The sequence below is a fragment of the Colletotrichum lupini genome, chromosome 2 (assembly GCF_023278565.1).
Source record: "Colletotrichum lupini chromosome 2, complete sequence".
NCBI lineage: Eukaryota > Fungi > Ascomycota > Sordariomycetes > Glomerellales > Glomerellaceae > Colletotrichum > Colletotrichum lupini.
This window is the reverse complement of record NC_064675.1, coordinates 7,749,710-7,763,626: the sequence shown is the minus strand read 5'-3', so window position 1 is coordinate 7,763,626 and position 13,917 is coordinate 7,749,710. Positions and strand designations below refer to the sequence as shown.

The window sequence follows — 13,917 nt, the reverse complement described above, 5'->3', positions numbered from 1 at the left end:
TATACTTTATGTAAAGCGGTATACAGGAAAGACTTTGTACATGAAAGAGATTGGTCCTGGACCGAATCAGATTCGTGGACGTCACAAGTGTGAACACCCACTACGAGTAGGATAGCTATCTCATCCCCTTAGCCATCTAGGTCGCCTCAACCCTCGAGACCAGATCCCGTGATAAACAGTGAAATCGTGGAAATCGCTTATGCCTGGATGCGGCGGTCGTGAATGCTCATGCGCTTGGCGACAGCGGTCGCGGAGGGGGTCTCGACGGGGCAGTCCTCCTCGTCGTCAGCAGCCTGGGTAGGAGTGGGGGTGGCAACGGGAGCAGAGGACTCGGCAGGGCAGTCCTCCTCATCGTCGGAGGCAGCCTGGGTAGGGGTAGCGACGGGGGCGGCGGCAGTGGAGGTAGCAACGGGAGCCTCAGACTCAGCGGGGCAGTCCTCCTCGTCGTCAGCGGTCTGAGTAGGGGTGGCAACGGGGGCAGCGGTGGCGGTGGCGGTAGGGACCTCGGACTCGGCAGGGCAGTCCTCTTCCTCATCGGCGGCGAGAGTAGGGACGGTGGCAGCGGCGCTGACGGTGGCGGAGGCAGACTCAACGGGGCAGTCCTCCTCATCATCGGTGGCAGTCTGGCTGGGGGTAGCAGCAGAGGCAACAGAAGTGGCGGGGGCAGAGGTAGCAGCAGCGGCAGAGGTAGCGGCGGCGGAAGTGGCAACGGGGGCAGCGGAGGAAGCAGCGCCGGAGCCGGAGCCGGAACCGGAGCCGGAGCAGGAGAAGACGGCAGGGCCGGGGATGGTGTACTCCTGGGCCTTGTAGGCATCGTAGGTGATACCAGCATCAGTGGCGGCGTAGGCACCGGGGAAGGCAACCAGGTCAGAGGGGCTGGTGCTGCCGGAACCGGTGACCTTGATCTGATGGCATCCCGGGTAGAACTGGGCGCCGGGGTAGGAGTAGGAGGCGTGGAGGGCGATGATCTCGTGGCGGACGAGGTACTGGCCGGGGGCAAGGCACTCGGGGATGGTGTACTTGACGCCAGAGTTGCCGGCGGTCATGAGGGGGGTGGCACCCCAGGTGTTGGAGGTGCCCTCACGGCCGCTCTCCTGGACCTTGAACCAGACCTTGTCGGTGTTGGGGGTGAAGGTGGTGCAGTCATCACCGGCGCACTTGGCCATGTAGGTGATGGTAGGGCCAATGTGAGACTCGGGCCAGAGAGTCCAGTTGAGGGTGACCTCGTCACCAGCCTTGGCCTCGGCGACAAGCTTGGCGGGGGAGGAGCCCTTGACACCACCGGCGGTGTAGCCACCGCACTGGAGGTCGATGCTGGTCAGGTCCTCGACGGGGCCGTTGCCCTGGATGGGACGGGAGATACGCTCGGGGGCCGGGCTCGTGTACGGGTCCTGGTAGGGCTGGTAGAAGGTGTAGTTGGTGCCACCGATGAGACCATCAGAGACGTAACCGTGGGCAGCCACCAGGGCTGCGGATCCAAGAAGGGAGGCGATAGAGGACTTCATTTTTGCGATTTGGAGTTTTTGTTTTTCGAGAGTTGTTCAAAAAAGGGGTTGGTTGGCTTGACTGTGAGAATATCGAGGTCGGTTGGGAGGAATGAGTGTTGTTGGAGGTCAAGGACCGAAAAGAATGAATGACTACCTGGTCAAGTGAAAAGAATGACAAAAGTTGAACGAAGGAATGAGATAGACACACAAGTCAAGTGAAGCTGAACACTATGGATCGTAGGAAGGAAAATTCTAGGTCAAAAGAGACCGGGCAGAGGTGATGATATATACGGGAGGGCATCGTAGGTTGTTTTCCCAACGCGGGCACTTGCGCCGTTGGCGTCCTTTCTCAACTCCATCGGGTCAAGATTAAGAGGACCACTTCCGCCGCTCCGCCAAAGTTTCAATTATACGCAGGACAATCATATCCGGCCAGGTGGTGGGGATAAACATGGGGAGGGGGATCTCGCGTATGCGGGAGACAGGCACGGCTGGGATCATTGGGATGTGGGTGGTGGTCTTTGGGGGTCTTGGTCCTCTTTGGATTTGGTGTATTGTGAATGGTGGGCTTCGATCTAGAAGATGTGGCTCAGGGGAAGAAGCCAATAGACTCTGGGCAACATCTCCCACGCTGCTGGGAAGCCTGGGCCCAGATGTCTAGGATGACGAGGGGCACGAGGGGCTCAAGGCTCAAGGCTCAAGGTTGAAGGAGTCAAGGGGGGCAAGATATCCAAGACTTTCTGAGAGCAACAGGCGAGTGCCGACTGCGCTTACGCTGGTGTGCGTGATGCAAACATATTGGACAGGCTCAAGTTGGTGGGCTGCTCCGGGCGCTAGCATAAGCGTAGATAGGTCTATCCATGCCACGATACTGGTAGTAAGCATGGGGCACGATGAGTTCACAACTTGCAGATGGCTCGGCCAACTGCCATGTCGTTGTCAGTTGGGGAAGAAGCAAATGTCAGTCCAGTTGACATGCGCCCAAAAGGTGAGACAATGCAAGTCCCCCTCGATGGCCTCGACGAGGACACTAGACAAGGGCTGGAGCTCAACTTGAACAACGCGAGCAAGGATCCATCCCATGTCAACCGGTGCTTGAAGATCCACTCCCGAGCTTCGCCGGCCGAACCGATTGGCCATCCCGGCGTCTACCACCGGGAGCCCCCCGGTCAGATCCCCGTCAGATCCCGGCGGCCACCCTGAAACAGCCAAGTCCTGAGACCCATCCCCTTTTTCTTAATTATCACCAGATTCGCCCTGCAGCCTCCGCGGCCTCAATTAACACTCTACGCGCTACTTCCCGAAAGAGGCTCAACGTCCTGGCTGTCGTGGCGGAACCTCAGGGGTGGCCACGCTTCGAGCCTTCGAGCCCACGCATCATGGATAGAAATCGTTCTGTGAAAAAAAAAAAACACTTTTGCCCCCTGCGCAAGGCATGGCACAGACGTTTCCCTGGCCTGGTGGACTTCCTTGAGTTGCAGTTCCCTCCCCTTTTCCACCAATCCTCTCTGCTTCATCCCAGAAGAGAATCCTGCCCTGTCACTGCCAAAGACTTTGCCGCCGCCAGCTGCTGACCTGAGCGCCTCCAGGCTGGGTCTTTTGACTCCTCATTATCTCTGTTCTTGCAGCTTGCAGGCTGGGCAACAGGCACAAACATTATGATTACAGGCCTGGTCACCCTTTCTAGACCGCTCGGCAGGCTGGACCGGCCAGGCTCGTGGCTTCAATTCCTTGAATGTCCCTTTTCTGGGCTCTTCTTGCGGGACACTGGCAGGCAGGCTTGATCAAGAGATTGAACGGGGCTTCAGCGGCTCTCAAGAACCAAGGAGCCAACTGATAACTCTGGAGTCTGACCTGGTTTGACCCTGCGTCTCTTCTCTTTTCTTCTTTTTTCCCGTCAATACTCGGACATGAGCACGGGAAGAGGACCCAACAGACGATGGACCAGGAGGGGCCATGTGGCGGCGCGCGCCCGAACTCGGGGGCAACAACCGTTCTGAGCATCTCTGCTGGGCAAGCCATGCCAGTTCAAGTTCGAGTTGAAATTGCATTTGATCTCTTCCTGGCCCAGCTGCCCAGCGGACAGCCGCATTGTTGTAGAACTTCACGAGTGCAACGAAGGATTTCCGTCGATGCGAGATTGATTTAAAGTAGGGAGATGCCCGCTGCCCCCCCTCACACACAGTATAAGCAGTATGCGTGATATGCTTTTGCCAATAGACTTCCCGTGCCCACTGCCCACCTCAATATGCTTTTGGCGGCTTTGGCCCGAGGCTAATGACGACGTCGATGAGCAGGCCACTGTATCCATCAATGCAGAACATGAGCATTGGCGTTATTACCCCCCTTGGACTCCAGTCTCCGTCTAAGTACCTTGTTATCGAAGAAAGTTAATTCTTTCTGAGTCACAAGTACAAGAATACAGTTTTAATAAAACAGTGCTCCAGTCTCCGTCATCCACCGGCTTGACCACTTTGACGGATAACTCTCTCTCTTGCTGACTGACGCCGCGAGAGCGAGAAGATCTGCTCGGAGCCCCGTGCCGTGATCCGTCTGCCAACCGCCCGGGTCTCACGGCTACGGCCTTGTCATCCCATCCCTATCATCGTCCCCATTCCAATCTATCTCAACCCCTGTCAGCGCGCCAGCGCTTCACACCGCACATCAACCATCACGCACGTCTTTTTTTTCCTTTTCTTGCTTTCTTGCTCCACAGGGGGCCAGCCAGGCCGCTGGGAGCCCCGTTGTAACTCGATGTTCAAGGCCCAATGTTCCACACTGAGAACCAGCAAGGGTTTCCCACCCCCTTTTCAGCCGATCGACGAGCGCGTACCTGCGTACCGCACACAAACATCGCCGATCTTATGGAAATCCCTTCTTCTTCGTTGTTCTTTCCAGCAGTGAATAACCCAGTCACCGAGTCCACTCTGCACAAAATCTCATGATGGATGCGACGCCAGGATGCCTTCGTGGAGAGTCGATCGAATCTACGAACACCAAGCTTGGCTATGTTGGTTCTATCGTGGTCTTCTTTTCTCGGCCGAGTTGATCACTGCCTTATGGAGTTGATTCAGAACTGAGAATGTTCTGGCGACGGTTTCTCCAAATAGCGACCACCTGACTCGGCCGGTCCAAGTACACAGTCAAGGTTGTCGCTGCACTCAACATGATGCACGCGCAGAAAAGCCCCTGGCGGCGCAGCGAAAAGAAGCGCTCGCTGCTCAGCCAGGTGCCATCACTTCAAACACGGCAGTTCATCCTTTCATCACACGCCGCTCGGTAAGCGTGCCGCAGCTGCGCTCATAGCTTCCATTGGGTCAGTGAATCATTGAAAGCCATCTTATCTTTACTATAACTACAGGTTCAACGGCCTGTCAAAGCCTACGGGTATCAAAACTAAACTAAACGAAACAGATCCCTGGCGTGCCTGGGCATCTTACAAAGCGTGAGCTCATCCATCAATCTTCTACCTCCGTCTCCTCAAGCCTTGGCGGTTGTAGAGATTAGTGGTTGTTACGTCTTCGCTGTCTCTGTCGCTCAAAGATGGCCAAGCCAGATATGACGGCCATAATTGCCCACCGTTCGCCCAGCTCACCCGTCAACCCACTGCCCATGAACGCAAACTTGGCCAACTTGGTCATGCTCATGCCAGCATCCGTCCAGACAGCGACCACTTCCTTTCCATCACCTCCCCTGAATGCACCTGGTCCGGCATTCTGGGGCACTGATTGAGCCAGCCTGACGAGCTTCCAACCCCTGCTTCGGCCATCCAGCGCAGCGATCGCTTCGCCAGAGCTTGTCCTCCATTCAAACTGTTCTAGTCTCTCGCAGTTTGGCCCAACGCCTATGGCGAAAATGTAGCTCCATGACGGGAAGTCGCTCTTTGAGTCCAGCTCGACAATGGGCCCGCCGCCTGGTGTACGTGTTGGCGCAGGTGGCAGCGTTATGCTCATTCTGCTGCTGAAGCTGTGGTACTCTACTGACGCGACCGGCGGGAACCTGTCCGACGGACCAGAGTGCAGCACAATGGGCGGCGAGCTGCTCAACCCGCTGTGTATCGACATGCCATAGAACGGCTGGCTCTGGTGCTCGCCGAGGAGCATCGTCCTGCTGAAGCTCTGCGAGTAGACATTGAAGGCTGGCGGGAACTGGCGGGCTACCACCTGCGGCCCCGACGACGGTCCTGCTGGTCCTGAGCTTGGTCCTGGACTTCTCCGGTGTGGTGGTGCTGGTCCCGGACTCGTGCGGGGTTTCTCTTCGTACGGCGGCGGAGCTTCGTCTGCAGGGGCACCGGGAAGTGGCTTCAAGTTGGAGTGTTGGGGAGTGGATGCCATTTTCTTCTGACACAACGGTTGATTATGATGCACCGGTGGTTTTCGTGTTTGTGATGGTTCAGTTGCAGTAATTCTTACCACTGGAAGTCTCTGCTTTTTTAAGACTTTGCTGCGTACCTTGGGTACTGCCGTATTGTGTCTGCCTGGTGATCCTATTTCACAGCCACACGCGTGACGGCCATCCAGTGGCACAGCCTAACAGTGTGGGCAGGTACGCAAATCTGTACCTGCCCTCACTGTCGGATATTCGTAGGTAGGCCCAACCTGGTCAAATGCACAGCTGTGAGAGTCACGTGCGGCCCAAGCGCACTTGCTCCTGGAGTTTTCCAGAGGGAAGGAGCTGGTGAGTGCTGGAGAGGCAGGTACGCGCCCATATGCACCTACTACTTCTACCTACCTCGCAGGCGGGAAAACAGACATTCAACGGCAGTGGCTCCTGCGGCTGGGCAGCCACTTCTTTCCAACTTAGGCCCAGTATGGGTGACAAATAGGTACCTGCTCACACGCTGCTTTCACTTTCACGCTGTGCCCGGCCAAGGTGATCTACACCACCACAGCCACAGCCGCAGGCGCAGGCACTGCGTCAGCGCGATTCAGAGGCTTTTGACGATCCAAATTATCTGCCAACGTGTTGTCGGCTACTCCGAAGTTGCAACTAGTAGGTTCCTGCTGAGTTCATGTTGACGACATCATACCAAGGCTTTCGGTTTCTAAATCAACAGCGACGGCACCAGTTTTCAAGCAGTATAATCAACTTGCAGATACTTATTTTCCATCGGCCCACTTATCGACTGACCAGCAAATCTTCCTTCAACTCAGTCATTCAGTCACTGTTATCGGTATCACGGTAGTCTACCTTCAGTTCAATCACTTCATCAACTTCGGTTCACGTAGAATCAACTTGTCAAAGGAGCAACGTTGACAACTGCAAACTTGCTTCTCAGTCGTCTGCTGATCACCTAGATGTGTATGCGATCAACTCGTGATTGTCATGGATCTCCTAATATGATATAGGATGGAACTTTCTTCTCTCACTGAGCTTATTTCGTTGATCATGATGGAGCTTGACATCCAACCGCACAAAATAGCAGAGTGAATCTGCCAAGGCCTCGTTTGTGACGAATGCGGATTATCAAGTCAGTCCACGTATTAACCGTTACGTGCCAAGTCGGCATAAGAGGGTTCCCACAGCTTATGAGGGCTAGAGCAAAGTGATTCAAGTGAAGCTTATGCTTCTCAACTCAAGATTGGCAATTCTCCGAAGACTTACATGAAAGTTATATGCACCTAGACTTTCGGTTCTCAATTCCTCTCAACTGCCTGTGACCACCTTTGGGGCAATGATCAGCTCTAGATGCGACCTTATTGGGGATTGCTAACCACGTCTGCTGAGGTCAATGTCTTCCCCTCCCGATACAATGTACCTGAGTTCGTGGTAAATATGAGTACACCACATCCATGTCCGAACATACTTGGTCGACTGCATGGATATTCAACTATAAGCTTGAGCAGTTGACGCTGCTTGTCTCACCCAGATGTACATGGCCTTCGCCGACTCCAAGTACCATTAAACCTAAGTCTCTTGTGACTGATGTTTACTATCGCCAACGTAATGGGCGACAAGTCCCATCAGACATGCATTTTCTGACTGATTCGGTGGACGACCAATTGTGCAAATGGACGGATTATGGCCAAGACAATTTCAGTACTCACCGCTATTTCTCACGATGCTGTGCTGCTGCTCCTTGGCTGCTTTCGGTGGTTCAGCTCCTTCAAAAACGGTATTCAGCTTTCAGCCAGCCTCATCTCCCGCACAGTGGCAAGGCCCGCATGGCAACGATACTACTTAGATTTGAGACATGCAGATAGTCTATCCTCTATCATGAAATCACTAAACGCCAGCGGGGTTGGGTAGTTGTGACTACATTTCCGGTGGTCGCGAATCTACCATGTGCCAAAAGTGGAGGGCATGACTGCATGCCGATGACAATCAAGTATCATAATTGGTCAGTGTGAAGACACAGACTAGATACAACGTCCTGTATGAGAGACCACATGTAGTCGACGGGATGAAAATAGATACAGTCTATACTTGAGCCCTCGTCAAAGTCCTATAAATACCGGCAATGGTCCTCCTCATGATCAAAGGTAGATTGGAATTCCGTTCTTCGCCTTGTCCGCACCCGAAACTACCTCTGAATCCTATTCCATCTACTTCGATACTCTCGTCATTGCCATAGCAGCAATTTCAATCTACAGACGATGTCCACGCTTCGTATTCGAAAAGATCTTGCTACCCTCGATCAGGATGAGCTTGACACGCTCATCAGGGCATTCCAATATATCATCAGCCTGAAGCCAGACGACAAGGACGACAAGAACGCCAAGAACTCCTATTTCACCATTGCTGGGTATCATGGCCTTCCAGCACCAATCTACTGTCAGCATGGGAATGTGTTGTTTCCTACATGGCACCGTGCCTATCTCTTGCGACTAGAGAATGCTTTGCGGAGCGCCCCAGGATGCAGCAATCTTGCTCTGCCTTACTGGAACGAATGGTCGAATGAATCAATGGAGAAGGGGCTGCCCGATCTTTTCACTCAGAAGGACTACAAATTCAAAGATGGAACGTCTATTCCAAATCCCCTGTTCTCCTACAAGTTACAGGAAGGCGTACATGATCTGGACGACCAAAAAAAAGACTTGCCCGATGGCTACACAAAGCCTAAAGGGTATGAAACAGTGAGATACCCCTATTCTGGACTCGTCAGCTCCGACTTCAACACTCAAACCTCGGATCACAATGCCCAAGTGAACAAGCTGCCGCCTGGAAAGCCTACTGAACTCTTGAACGGCAATGTGACTCGCTGGCTCAATCTCAAAATCTTCAAGAACTACAAGGGCGAGGAGGTCAACGCGGGAATTGCGCAAAATTTCAAAGAATGCCTCGATGCCCCCAATTACACTGTCTTCTCGAATGCGAATTCGGCCCAGGACTGGAACAAAACGAGGGTGCGGCGTGATTTCGATTCTGTGGTGGTCTCCCTTGAAGAGCCTCATAACTCCATGCATTTAGCCATTGGGGGTTTCGACGTGCCCAACAAGCCAGAGGACAATGTCGACGTTTATCCATTCGCAAACGGCGATATGGGTGAGAATGATACGGCGGCATTCGATCCGGTTTTCTTCTTCCATCATTGTTACATAGATTATATGTTCTGGAAGTGGCAGAACTCTCACAACAAGTCCAGACAGCTGGATATCATACCTGGCCTCGACGGCACAGAGGGACTGAGTCTCGACACTTCCCTGTATCCATTCACCCGAGAGGACATTACCCCCGGAGATACGCAGCCGATGACTTCCAATGTAAGTTTCACCCACGTCCAGTAATGACGGTGTCTAACGCTCTCAGGACGTCACCGACACGGCCAATCTTGGTTACGACTATCCCAGACCCAAGGGTCATTTCATTCTTCCAGGTCCAGAATTCAGAAAAGGACCTAAACTCACAGCAACTGGTATCAACCGAGCTCGAATCCGGGGTTCGTTCGTCATCTCCACCTGGGCCAAGGGCAAGAATGGCCAGCCAGACAAGCTCTTAGACACCAAGTCAGTGCTTAGTCGGTGGAACACCGGAAGTTGCGACAATTGTCAGAACTATCTAGACATTGAATCACACAGGAAGCTCTGGGGCTTTTCGAACGATGAGGCGTTGGACACGGATTTCTATGCGCTGGTACATACGAGAGACAACCCTGAAGGTATCGATACCATCGAAGGCAACAAGATCCAGGCCGATATTGGAACAGCACAGTGAAGCATTGAGTTGAGGTAAAGAGCTAGTATCAAGCTGTCGAGACTCGTCCTCGGCTTCACAAGGCCCGGCTAGTGGTTCTATGAAGTGGTGTGAACTAGAGCGCAACCTTTTCGTTCACGAAGGATAGGAGATTTCAACAGTCTCAGGGATTGGCGACAAAAGTTTTTATTCATGCCTCATAGTTCTTATCATGTCCAAGCTCTCTAAATGTTGCTTCAATTTGATTCTCTCAACTGACGGGGTCCTTTCTTGACCGACCTTGATCTGAGCCACCAGATATCCGTATACTCTTGAAGATGCACGAGGCATGTTTTGCACGGTCTTTTGTGGATAGTACGATGACCCTTGGTGTCTGAGAAGCGCAAATACCTACGACTAGGTAAATGGCCATACAAATAGACAAGGCGGAGTTCCTAGTGTGTGGTGGTTGTTTACGAAAGGGGCAGTACACGCAACCTCGTGTGGTACGGTGCACCGGCTAGGCTTAGTGACCTCTTGCGCCTTGTGTACTTTTGCAGTAGGCGATACATCTTGATAGTTGAAAAAGTTGTAGTGTCAGGTAGAACTTGAAGCTATGATGATGTGTAAAGGCTGATAGCGAGCGATGAGCTGCCGTAAACAAAAACTCCTCCATTGTCGTCCCAGTGCACCTAATCCTTCGTACCAAAAATGAAATCGTACAAATTTCAAACATCATTGGGTGATACTCCAAAATGCTACCGTCCATACGAACCAGTCCAACGCGTCCGTTCGTCGCTAGATGTCGAAAGTGACTCGCTTCACACCTTTAGATGTCGTCAATAGATAGCACGTCGATAACATGAACAACAACTTACTGGAAGCCCTTCTCCTCTTGGAAGCGTAGAAAGCGTAAGTCGAATCATCCTCCCCTTCTAAATCACCATCTTTGGACTTGCCTGACGTCAGGATCTGTATAAGCCGATTAGGACCGCTGCTATCCGAAGGTGTGGTGGTGGTGGTGCTGCTGCTGTACCACTTGACCACACCAAAGAGTGAAACACTTACAAAGTCGAATCTGGATGCGGCAAAGACCAGAGCCATGAGCACAATGACAGCCAACAGCGAACCCCCAAGCCCATTCATGCCGGAAAACATTCTCAACATTTCGACTTAGGTCCAAGCCAAAGTTTCTCCTCTGTTTGCTGTTCCTGATAAGATATCAACCCCTTGGGAGCTAGTCGTCGATCGGATCGCGGGCGTAGACGGTAAGCGCTGTTGTTGTTTCACGTTCCCTTGGTGTTCAATAACCCCACGCGCGGCAATCAGCGGATGAAGAATGTCGGGGTAGGACTACGTGTATAAAGGGGAAAGTGGAAAGATCAAAAGAGGAAGAGTGTCCAGAGACTTTCCGGAAGGCAGCGTAAGGAATAAAAAGTTCCGAATGCAAACATGAATCGCGGGGTTCAAGCAAGGTCAGGCATGTCCCAGAAGGAATCTCATCGTCAGCATAGAAGGATGAGGCTCGCGAACTCCGGAGTTGGTTGGCAGGTAGAGTTGGGTCTGACATGCGACCTTATAATAAGAATCTCCAACGGTCGCGGCCGGCCCTACGGCCATCCCAGCAACTCCGAACGTATGGCGAGTATGATGGGACGTAGATCGTTTACGGCCGAGAAAGAGCTCTCCGAAGTAGGTCCCCCTACTTTAACTAACGAAGGGCTGGAAAATGGTTCAATTCTGCTCTATTCGTGCACTTCTGCCTCAGCTGCCCGGCACGACACGTGGTAGTAACAGGAGAATCGGGCATCCAAGGTCCAACAGCAGTCCAGCCAGCCTGATCGTCTGTGCCAGGACGACCTCTGATTGGTAAAGATTCGAGAAAGAGTATGCCACAAAGTTGGGGTGGTTGACTCAATTCGCCAAAGATGGTTCTCCGTTTCGAGACGGCTGGAACGGGGGCCACGGGGGGAAGAGGGTGGGTGGCTTGTGGTAGGGCGGAACCCAGACCGTGGAGTGGAGGTCCGAATCAGTCGGCCGGAGTTCTGTGAGAGAGAGGAAACGAACATGTAACCCCCATCCTGTCTCTGCCGCAAAGGCTGACTGCGGCCCACCCCTGTCCGTGTTTGCTGTTGGCATCTTGAGTGTCTGATTAGTCCAGGAATGCGGGGAATGGGAAAAGGCAGCTCGTCAGCAAGGAGACAAGGGATCGGAGCTTCAATGTAAGAGGGTGGGCGAGACACCGAGACTGGTGAACTGATGAAGAGGAAGCGAGAGACATGGAGAGAAGATGCAGCGAGCAGAGCAGGGAATGGTTGTGGCGCCCAATGATTGGGCGTGTGGGTGGCCTGTTGGCTGCAGCAGGGCAAAGAAATATGTCCAATGAGTGCTCCAACAACAGAGCAAAAGTGCACCTCGAATTATATTGCCGAGTCGGGGGGATCTGGAATCATGATAACGGGACTCGGAGCTGAGTGGTTGGTTTGCATCAGTCAGAGGAGCGAATTGGAAGGATGGGAAAGGATGGTTGAGCTGAGATCGAGTTCATCTCGAAATCTGATGCTGCCCGCACCCTACTGCCAGCCATCTCAACGGACGGGGTAGGAGAGTGAGAGTGCAGGACAGACAACAGTCTTGTTCATTATTAGGTATTGTAGTATCATCATCATGAGGCGTCCACCGATGCCAGCCGACCGCGACTGCGACTGTGACTGCGACTGCGACAGTTTCTGCATCGGGCGCTTTCTAAGTTCAGTCTCACTGTATCCCGATGTTCCCTCCGCAATCTCGTTGCGTTTCTTCCCTTCCAAGACCAAACCCAAAGCAAAACTCCTCATTTTTCGTCATCCGAAGACACGGAGCATTGAAATCCGCGCCAAGAGATGCGGAACTCTTGCCCAAAGCGCCTGTGCACAAATACCCATTTTTGGCCGTTTGAACTTTTGTACCGGTCGACGCCTGCTGATCCCATTGAATGAGATGGCAATGAGAGCGAGAGAGTGAAGGTGAGAGTGAGAATGACGAATGAGAGTGAAAGCCAGGATTCGGGGAACGAAGATCTCCAAAAGTCCGACCGCCGTTTCTCTCACTCTCACACATTTTCATCTCTCGCCCCCAGCGAACATAAAAAGACAAAAATAACGACTAGCAACCAACGCCGAAGACCGACCCCGCGACCGTAGGGCAGGATGGAATTCCGATTGCCCCCCAAAAGGATCCAGAAAGGTCCACATACGGGGAAGAAGCGTGAAAAAGCAAGGCGAAAAGAGGACTAAGTCACCCTTTCCGAAATTCCGGAGGCGTCGACTAGCAATCGTCCGCCCGCAACGCCTGGACCTCGAGAGCCTCGTCCACAATGAGAGCCCAGGTGTCGCGGATGTAGTCGCGCATCTCCAAGAGGACCATGACCGCATACGCTGCCGTCATCAAAGCGAGACAGTAAAACGCCTGAACCAAGGAAACATCAGTCTCGACACTCTTGATGTTTTGTATAACGCCCACAATCTTGGAGAATGATGCAAAGATGAAGAATAACCAAAACCATCAATCATCCAAGCAGATGGAGGGATAGAGGAAAACGATGTCAAAAACGAAAGAGTGTAAGATGCAACTTACCGACCAGACCCCCAAATCACCCCATCGCACCAGAGCCATCTCGCCCAGCCCGTAGAGACCCTCCACGCCGGACGCGTTCCCGGGGAATGCGTCGCCGCCCAGTCTCGTGCTGTAAACCACCCGCAGCTCCTCAACGCCGTGCAGCGCGTCCGGGACGCTCTGGAACCCATAGTAGAGGAGACCGAGCGCGAGCGGCATTGGCAGTGCATGATATGCCCAGCACAGCGTGTCGAAAATGCCCATGACGGTGAGCTTGACGAGCTCCCTCGGCGGCCTCGTGAGATCCAGGATGCCTCGCAGAAAGAAGTCGAATATCACGGCCAGCAGTGTTGTCAGGGGATGCAAAGCCTGTGGCTGCGGTTGTCGTGGTTGTTGCCGGGCCGCCGTCAGCGACCGCCTTTTGGCTTGCTTAGTCTGGCCCCGGGAGGAAAGGTGAGGAGAGGCGAGGGCGGAGAGCCTTGGTGCCGGGTTGTATAGGGAATGTTGTTGTTGGTGTTGGTAGTCGAGATAGTTGTGCGGCCCTGGGAGGCCGGCACTCATCATGGTCTTTTGTGTAAACGTTTCCGTTGACATGCTGAATAGCGGATGCCCCTCCCCTTTAACATACACTTGGTGATAAAGTGCGAAGAAGGGTTGGATGGGACGAGGGGTGCCAAGATAAAAGGATGTAAATCCAAAAGATAGGAGAACCTTGGCTCGGTTT

General features: G+C 53.2%; 8 protein-coding genes across 8 annotated transcripts; 4 read left to right on the top strand and 4 right to left on the bottom strand.

Moving 5' to 3' along the window:
- Positions 1-197: 197 nt before the first annotated feature.
- Positions 198-1,505, bottom strand: CLUP02_04685 (cellulose-growth-specific protein; the record flags this gene model as incomplete). Its single annotated transcript, XM_049283696.1, has 1 exon — positions 198-1,505. The coding sequence occupies one exon, from the start codon at positions 1,503-1,505 to the stop codon at positions 198-200; it is 1,308 nt and encodes a 435-aa protein (XP_049140839.1).
- An 894-nt stretch (positions 1,506-2,399) lies between these two features.
- On the top strand, positions 2,400-4,770 carry CLUP02_04684 (uncharacterized protein; the record flags this gene model as incomplete). The annotated part of the gene is made up of 11 exons (XM_049283695.1): positions 2,400-2,666; positions 2,751-2,884; positions 2,932-3,025; positions 3,077-3,204; positions 3,266-3,344; positions 3,515-3,615; positions 3,673-3,790; positions 4,002-4,122; positions 4,204-4,324; positions 4,401-4,497; positions 4,624-4,770. 11 exons carry the CDS (start codon positions 2,400-2,402, stop codon positions 4,768-4,770), a joined length of 1,407 nt encoding a protein of 468 aa, XP_049140838.1.
- Positions 4,771-4,990: 220 nt separating this feature from the next.
- CLUP02_04683 (uncharacterized protein) lies at positions 4,991-5,821 on the bottom strand (the record flags this gene model as incomplete). Its single annotated transcript, XM_049283694.1, has 1 exon — positions 4,991-5,821. The coding sequence occupies one exon, from the start codon at positions 5,819-5,821 to the stop codon at positions 4,991-4,993; it is 831 nt and encodes a 276-aa protein (XP_049140837.1).
- Positions 5,822-5,845: 24 nt separating this feature from the next.
- CLUP02_04682 (uncharacterized protein) lies at positions 5,846-6,807 on the top strand (the record flags this gene model as incomplete). The annotated part of the gene is made up of 8 exons (XM_049283693.1): positions 5,846-5,867; positions 5,925-5,967; positions 6,024-6,070; positions 6,127-6,164; positions 6,226-6,301; positions 6,360-6,479; positions 6,544-6,738; positions 6,785-6,807. The coding sequence occupies 8 exons, from the start codon at positions 5,846-5,848 to the stop codon at positions 6,805-6,807; spliced, it is 564 nt and encodes a 187-aa protein (XP_049140836.1).
- A 368-nt stretch (positions 6,808-7,175) lies between these two features.
- On the top strand, positions 7,176-7,392 carry CLUP02_04681 (uncharacterized protein; the record flags this gene model as incomplete). Its single annotated transcript, XM_049283692.1, has 2 exons — positions 7,176-7,266; positions 7,334-7,392. The coding sequence occupies 2 exons, from the start codon at positions 7,176-7,178 to the stop codon at positions 7,390-7,392; spliced, it is 150 nt and encodes a 49-aa protein (XP_049140835.1).
- Positions 7,393-8,083: 691 nt separating this feature from the next.
- CLUP02_04680 (uncharacterized protein) lies at positions 8,084-9,641 on the top strand (the record flags this gene model as incomplete). The annotated part of the gene is made up of 2 exons (XM_049283691.1): positions 8,084-9,190; positions 9,237-9,641. The coding sequence occupies 2 exons, from the start codon at positions 8,084-8,086 to the stop codon at positions 9,639-9,641; spliced, it is 1,512 nt and encodes a 503-aa protein (XP_049140834.1).
- Positions 9,642-10,397: 756 nt separating this feature from the next.
- On the bottom strand, positions 10,398-10,703 carry CLUP02_04679 (uncharacterized protein; the record flags this gene model as incomplete). The annotated part of the gene is made up of 2 exons (XM_049283690.1): positions 10,398-10,426; positions 10,478-10,703. 2 exons carry the CDS (start codon positions 10,701-10,703, stop codon positions 10,398-10,400), a joined length of 255 nt encoding a protein of 84 aa, XP_049140833.1.
- A 2,202-nt stretch (positions 10,704-12,905) lies between these two features.
- On the bottom strand, positions 12,906-13,787 carry CLUP02_04678 (uncharacterized protein; the record flags this gene model as incomplete). The annotated part of the gene is made up of 2 exons (XM_049283689.1): positions 12,906-13,046; positions 13,215-13,787. The coding sequence occupies 2 exons, from the start codon at positions 13,785-13,787 to the stop codon at positions 12,906-12,908; spliced, it is 714 nt and encodes a 237-aa protein (XP_049140832.1).
- Positions 13,788-13,917: the final 130 nt, after the last annotated feature.